Below are 8,025 nucleotides of genomic sequence, written 5' to 3' on the forward strand. Positions count from 1 at the left end.
GATGTGAACTGAACATTGTCTATTCAAAATATGCCGAAACAAATATAGCATCTTGTAGCACACCTTGAAATATTAGCTACATGAATACTTGAACTGTTCAGGGAATAAAAACAAACTGTTTACATAAAATAAAAGGCTACATAAGCTACAGATAACCATTAAATCTCAATACTCAGGTAGTAGATTTTTTTTAAACCTGCCTATTTGCTTGAACTAGACACCTGCCAGTATAACCACTGTCTCATACATTGTTGTTGGGGGAGCACACATTATGTAGCAGTGCATGCTGGGGGTTGTAGAGTGGTTCATTGAGGTTAATATTAATAGAAAATTAAAATGATTTTGTGGGGCAGATAGGATTGTGCCAGGGGCCTGACTTGGCCCACAGGCCTTGTGTTTGACACAGGGGGGTTGTGGCTTTGACTCATTACACACAGCCACAGCACTGCTGAATGAATTTGAGGTTGCAGTCCAAAAAGGTTAGAGTCACGATTGTGACGTCATCAGAACACGCAGTTCCTGAGTTGTTATGACCGGGGCCTTATGATGTCACACCAACCAGTGTGATGTCATAGCGGAATGTTCCGAAATGCTTTAGGCGAGTCTCCGAAGCGAGCGCTTGTTCACAGCCTCCTTGTTTGCTGTCCCGATGGCCGAAGAGCAGAATAAAGACACGCTGAGCGTTCAGAACGAAACGCTTCAGCGAGAGGTCAATGACCTCAGGAGCATGTTGAGCCTGATGAAGGAAAACATGGAGCTTCGCACCGAACTGCGCAGCTTCTCATCAGCCTCTCATCAGGAGAGCGCAGGAACATCTGGCATGGCGGGTGAGTGTCAGATTGAGGCCTAGTGGTCTACAAAGTGAGACCATGGTGGAAGTAAAAAAGCGAGTGAGTTTATTATGAAGAAGAACTGGAGCTACCAGCTCAGAAAAAGCGCTGAACAATATATGATATCCAATATATCATGCAGCACTTACTAAATTCCAAAATTGCAAGATCAACTGTCCAAACAGTGGTCATCAAAGTTGAGCATACGCTTACATCCGTAAAATGAGCATGAATTTTTCTGGATTATTTATACATTTATTTGGAAATGTTTTTTTTTTTTCATTTTTGCAACAATACACTGACTAAATGCATCACTGCTACGTTGATGTCTGAAAGTGTGAATATACAATAAGCGTAATCAGTACATACCACTAAGTCCATGACAGAGCCTTTCCAGTATTCATTTATTTCTTCCTTTAAACCCTCACAATACAGTAAGAGGAGCCTACATTCCACATATACACTCCCATGCAAAAAGGCCCAACATTAAGTTTTAATTGTCTTAAGAACAAATCAGTCAGTAAATGGGCAAGAATTAACCAAATAGATGTAGCAAGGTAGTGTGGGAGAGTTTAAATGTTGAAGTGTTGTATGTAAATTTGCTGTCCATCTTTTGCATATATTGTAAATATTGATCCTCTTAGCACTGACGGCTTCAAACAGCTGGAAAACATTGACAAGCTTGTTTGTGTCTAATGTACAACAAAATATTCTCTGTAGGGTTTAAATCTGGACTCTGACCAGTAAAAACCATCAGTAAAAACCAGCATATGAATGTATGTAATTTATATAAATGTATATAACTTATAATTTATCATATATTACATTAATGCTGCATCCCAAAGCACACACTTCTATACTTCTAATGGTACTGCACTATTTTTTACCTAGTATTTAGTGTACAGTTTGATATGCAGAAATACATTACACCTAATATACTCATCGGTTTAACAAATTCTGACCTTATATGTTTCCTGTAATCCATGTTGCTTAAATATGCTTGAATATTTCTTTCTGCATATTAATAGAAAAAAGAGAGCCCATTATGTGTATGTCATTTATTATATGCATCCATTCATCAACAGTGGGAGGCTCTGGAGTATTAGAACCAGTTTTCTATCCTTGCTGTTCCATGCTGTATAAAGAATCACTTTTAAAAGGAGTGTCATTTCCAAAAACAACTTCCCCTTCCAGCAGGGAGTGACAGTGAGGCTCACTATCAAAACATCAGTATGGATTTGAGTGATCCTAATGTAAATGATAGGTATATGGTGCCAAATTGGGCCGTGTCCCTTACAAATTAAATGTAAACAAATTGGTAGACGTGGTTCGTACGTCATTCGAGGCTGTTTCGTTTCTACACAGCTTTAACGATAACGAGAAGAAAAGGCCAGCTGGACAGCTGATGGTTATAAAACATAAACATGGAAATACACATGGGCTTGGTTTTATTTCAAGGTGATTAGCAAGACATTTGTGTTGCTACTGTCACTTTATTTGATTCGCAGTGCATTCCAGGGTATCAGTTAGGGTACATGTTAATTCAGATTAACTGTTTGAATGTTCCTGTGCACTTCTTTCCATTGAGAGCCACTAGAACATCACCAAATGCCCAGTAAGTTCACTACATAGGGAACGAGTAATCGAATTGGAACGCACCCACAGGCACAGTGAGTCATGTGGTACTGAGGCTTTAACCGAAAGCTTCAATCCAATTCCAGTTGGAGGAAACTGATTTAAGTACAACACAAAATAGCTGTTTTTTTTATTGGTATATAGCTGTTTTTTATTGTTATATAGCGTAAAGGCTCTATTTTCCACTATACAAATACATAAATACAAATATGTTACAGCAGGGAACCCTGGACTGACTGGATTCCAAAGATAATGCACAGACTCTTCTATAATCTTAGTTCAAGTTCAGCAGTTGTTTGATTTAGGACTATCACACTGATTTTCTTGGTCTAATGTTTAGAAATGCAACTTAAAATAATAATGTAATAAAATATGACATAACCCAATGGCTATTGTCGTTTAGGAGCATTATTTTGCAATGCACCTATTTGTTATTTTGCTGCATTTTACTTACTTTATTTCGATTTTAGCTTTTTAAAGGGGAATTCCAAACATTTGCCAAATTTTCTGCATAATCTCAGTGGTAGAAATGTACAACGGACTGATTCAGAGCGGTTTGGTGTGACATGGTTCCATGGTTCAGATGTCTTTACAATGTTGTTGATAGTAACCAGGGGTCACCATGAAAACAACACAAATATTTTATTTACTATCCAAAACCACCAGTGAACCTGCACAAGTCTTCTGAGTTTTATATGGAATGTAGATGATGATAAAATAAAAAAAATGAATAAAAAGTCAAATTGAAACAGTTTTCTTTTGGAACTGTTTTGCTTCTGCAAGACACCCTGCACATATCTGTCCACAATTAATAGATCTTAAAATTATGTTTTGGGCCTCAACCTTCTCAAAATATGTAAAACAATGTAGCAGCGACACTGAGGTGTTTAAAACTCCAGCAGCACTCCTGTGTCTGATCCACTCAGACCAGCGCAACACACACTAACACACCATCACCTGTGTCACTACAGTGCTGAGAATGATCCACCACCCAAATAGCACCTGCTCTGTGAGGGTCTGTGGGGGTCCTGGGGGTAAAAAGGGGGTAACAAAGAATATGTCAAAGCCGCACTTCTATAACAAGTAGCAATGTTTTGTGCTGTGCCTAGGCCCAGCATTGAGGTCGTTTAGTGGGCCAGTGCCCCACCAACCAAACATGATGCCCCGCTAACCCTTTCAAACTCTTTCATTCATGCTTCTATATATAAAAGTAAATATATCGATAAGAAGCTACACTTCCTTAGAATAGGAAGCCACATCAGTTAACACAGGAAGGGTCTGAACGCATCACTTTGTACTGGCTGTATGTTGTGAGAAGATAATTTCACAGACCGGCTTCCTGAAACTCCTCCTCCTGATCCGTGATATTTACCTTATTTTCCTGCTGTGTAGGTTAACAACCACCATTTCCACAACCCTTAAGCTGCTATTTAAACTAACAGGTCATTTTCTGTCTAGTCTCTTTCCATAACGATGATGCAGTGAGGAAAGCAAGGCTTCAGTGGCTCGACTCTGTGAATGAAAGCAAATTCATGAGTGGCCTCCTTAAAAACACACATCGCACATCATCTCCTCTCAGCCTGCCGACTGACAAAGAGTCGCTGAGCACGACTCCACATCACGACAACCAGCTGCCCAACGGCTCCTTTTCCCACCTGAGAGTGGAAGGTTAGTTAACCCGGTTGGTTTGTAGTAAGCTGACCCATACATTAGTTGTGCAAATGCACATACATATGAAAATCTGATACATGGCCCTGTATGAACATTATAAAATATGGTTTGCAAATTTTAGTGCACAATTTCTATTTATTTGCTAATTTTTGCATAAAAATGCAATAACTTTTGCCATAACTTTTGCACAGGCCACATTTGATATGTTTTGTGTTTGATTCAGCAAATAAACAGTAACTGAGCCTTAAAATGTACGGAACAAAAATCAACAAAAATAAATTTGACCAGGAGTGTTCAAACTTTTGCTTTTGCACATATCAAGTCATAATAACTTTCTCTTTACTTCTATTGCATGTGCCGGTAAATTATAAATTCTAATTAAATAATTAGAATCTTGGTATTCAACACAGGCTTAGTAAGACAAATGTACAAACACAAAACTAAAGCAATAAATACCGACTAACCTGCCCCCAGATCCTGAGCGACTGGTGGGAGAAATGGCCTTCCAGCTGGACCGAAGGATTCTGGCCTACATCTTCCAGAACCAGTCGAGACTGTATGGCTTCACTGTGGTCAACATACCAGATAAGATAATACAGGTGAGGTGCAAGTCACTGTATATGTGAGCTGCTAGTACAGGTCACATGAGGTGTTAGTACAGGTAATTGTACAGATTAGTTGCTAGTATACTATAGTAGGTCAGTATGTAGTATATGTTATAGTACAGGTGAGCTGCTAGTACAAGTCATAGTACAGGTTGGAAGGTAGTATATGCTATAGTACAGGTGAGTATGTAGTATATGTTATAGCACAGGTGAGCTGCTAGAATAGGTCATAGTACAGATTAATAACCAATATATACTATAGTACAGATGAGTAGCTAGTATATGATATAGTAAAGGTGAGTATGTAGTACGTTATAGTACACGTGAGCTGTTTGTACAGGTCATAGTATAGGTGAGCTGATAGTGCAGGTCATACTACAGCTTAGTAGTCAGTATATGCTGTAGTACAGGTGCGCTGCTAGTACAAGTCATAATACAGGTGAGCTGCTAGCACAGGTCATAGTACAGGTTAGTAGCTAGTATATGTCATAGTACAGCTGAGTAGCTAGTGCAGGTCATAGTACAAGTGAGTAGCTAGTGCATGTTATGGAACAGGTGAGCTGCCAGTACAGGTAAGTAGCTAGTATAAGTCATAGTACAGGTGAGTGTCTAGTACAGGTTGTAGTACAAGTGAGTAGCTTGTATATGTCATAGTACAGGTGAGTAGCTAGTGCAGGTTGTAGCACAAGTGAGTAGCTTGTATATGTCATAGTACAGGTGAGTGTCTAGTGCAGGTTGTAGTATAAGTAAGTAGCTTGTATATGTCATAGTACAGATGAGTAGCTAGTGCATGTTATGGAACAGGTAAGCTGCCAGTGCAGGTCATAGTATTAGTACAGGTAAGTAGCTAGTGTATGTTATAGTACAGATGAGCTGCTAGTACAAGTCATAGTGCAGGTTAATAGCTAGTATGATGCTGCTGTTGGAAAAAATCTTGTATCTCCAAAATGATTACTTTTAATGTAAGTCATTGGAACCAGCCTTTTTTTCCCCAAGTGTTTTTTTTTTTTGGCGTTTCTTTTGACTCATTTATCATGATGTACCCAACAGTGTAAAGAGCGCTTTTCAAATTATGTCAAAAACTGAAAAACAGCAAAAATGGAGATACAAGGTTTTGTCCCAATGCCAATGATGTGTTATAGTACAGGTGAGCTGCTGTTACAGGTCACCTGTACTAGCACCTGTACTGTAGTAGAGACCATAGTACAGTAGAGCTGCTTCTACAAGTTATACTACACATGAGTTGCTAGTACATGTTATAGGGCAGGAGAGCTGCTAGTACAAACCATAGTACAGACCATATTTACAGGTGAGGAAAGTGATTTATGAAGGTATGAGAAGTGTTATCACTGTAAAGAATGGAATGGCAGGATATTACACAGCATACGGCTTTGCAATAGGGAGTGTGCTGTAAACTGCCGAGATTAAAAGATGGAATCCGTTCTTTACTCAACAGGATTTTCCTGTTTTGATCTGACGCAGTTCTCACCACAAAGATACAAACAGCCAGCCTCAAAACGACAAAGGGGGAAAATGTCTGAGTTTCCTTTCTTTCAGACCAGGTTTATAGACAGCAGTGTGTAGTTTAGTGTCAGACACACATTATTTATAGTCTACAAAAGATGAACAATCAACCCCACACAGTTTGAGACCAGTGGGTGATGATATAGGCATGAGGTTAGCACCATGCTAGTCGCTATGCTTCCATTACATGTTAAAGATGAACTTTTAGCCACAGCCTCGAAGAAGCCTCAATAACAAAAACAGCCTATTTAATTCTGTGGGATAAAAAGAGAATGGAATATTGTCACGTATTAATGAATTATGGGTCACATAAACAAAAGTGAAAAAAAAAACACAATACACAAAATGTAGGATATGGGCCTTTAAAATAAGGGGCTGTCTAGATACTTTTGGATGTCCGGTGTATTTTGGCTGTCTTTAATCACAAATTTTTTGGCTTTAATCTCCTTGGCAGGTATCCACACACCCTCTTACAGGTGCAGTGGATGAGGCGTACAGGTGTGAACTGACTGACCGTTATTTGGACTTGATGGATCGTCTGCGTTCGCTGGGCTACAGCCTGACCCTCCATCCGCCCTTCACCGAGTTCATCATCAACACGTATGGCATCCTGAAACAGCGGCCGGACGCACAGACCACCCGCCAGCTCGGCTACAATAACCCAGACCTCCTGCGGCGTGTGTTAGTGGACACCGTGCCGTGCAGCCTGCTGAAAGACCTGCTGCTGCTCTTCAGCTGCCTGTGCTACATGGCCCGGCGGGACGGAAAGGCCTTACTGCTGTGGTAGCCACTTTAAACTCTGTGACGCCAGCCAAATAGGAACATTGCCACAATCATGGCCTACAAAAGGCTTTCACACACTCCCACACACACACACACACCTGCTCTACTCAATACACAAAACTGGAGCATAAAGCAACTGTGAGTCACTCGTTTGCCTTTTTCTGTTCTGTTTAGTTTATACATGAAGTTCAAATCTCCAAGGCCAGGCTTTCTGTGTAAGCTCAAGGGATGGTAGGGGCATAACAATATACACATATTAATGTCTGGTGTGATTTTGGAATCTGGGGTTGAAAATGTTCTAAAAGTTTTCTTCTACTGTTACAAATTTAACCTCTTATCCTCCAGGGTATATTTTGGTTTGTCCGTCTGAATTTACGTGACCAAATCGTGAGACAGATTATTCACTAACTGCATGAAATAAATGTCCATTTTTATGTTATTTTATTTATTTATATATTTAATGCTCCCCTCTTTTTATGATCATACACATATTGCTATATGCTTACAATTTACTGCTGAAAGCCCAAAATCTTAGATGCTCTTTGTATTTTTTTTTTTATATAAAAATAATGTTTACAGAGCAGATCACTGAAGAGACGCCATCTGTTTATAGTAAATAGCCCAGATTTGTGGGAAAATGGGTCGACTTTCAGTAGAAAAAGATGTGAGTTCAGCTTCTTTTATTGTAAGGGTTTAAAATTACAACACCCATCTACCTGACTGGAAGACAGTTACAGCCTCATATGACACCGACCTTTTGAATGTAGTTTATGAAATATGAAAGTCATGAAGAATTTGATGAAGTGCGTTTCGGAACCACCGGTGGTCTCAAGGAGATGAATAACATCAGAAGAACTCTTTTCTGAAAGGTGCCCTGCAAAAAGCCCTTTAATCATGCATAGGGTTCTTTGAGTGTTCATGGTTCTATATAGAACCAATTTTCTTCACTAAAGAACCCTTGAAGAAGCACCTTTTTA

General features: G+C 39.4%; 1 protein-coding gene across 1 annotated transcript; it reads left to right on the forward strand.

Moving 5' to 3' along the window:
* The first annotated feature begins 649 nt into the window (after positions 1-649).
* LOC108412208 (speriolin-like protein) lies at positions 650-7,052 on the forward strand. The gene is made up of 4 exons (XM_017684137.2): positions 650-827; positions 3,924-4,133; positions 4,611-4,735; positions 6,720-7,052. The coding sequence occupies exons 1-4, from the start codon at positions 650-652 to the stop codon at positions 7,050-7,052; spliced, it is 846 nt and encodes a 281-aa protein (XP_017539626.2).
* Positions 7,053-8,025: the final 973 nt, after the last annotated feature.

The sequence above is a fragment of the Pygocentrus nattereri genome, chromosome 24 (genome assembly GCF_015220715.1).
Source record: "Pygocentrus nattereri isolate fPygNat1 chromosome 24, fPygNat1.pri, whole genome shotgun sequence".
Lineage (NCBI taxonomy): Eukaryota > Metazoa > Chordata > Actinopteri > Characiformes > Serrasalmidae > Pygocentrus > Pygocentrus nattereri.

Excerpts from the sequence above, each read along its gene's own strand:
- LOC108412208 (XM_017684137.2), top strand. The coding sequence starts at position 650 with ATGGCCGAAGAGCAGAATAAAGACACGCTGAGCGTTCAGAACGAAACG. Across the intron at positions 828-3,923 it reads AGGAACATCTGGCATGGCGG|TCTCTTTCCATAACGATGAT; the intron begins GTGAGTGTCAGA and ends TTTTCTGTCTAG. Across the intron at positions 4,134-4,610 it reads TTCCCACCTGAGAGTGGAAG|ATCCTGAGCGACTGGTGGGA; the intron begins GTTAGTTAACCC and ends ACCTGCCCCCAG.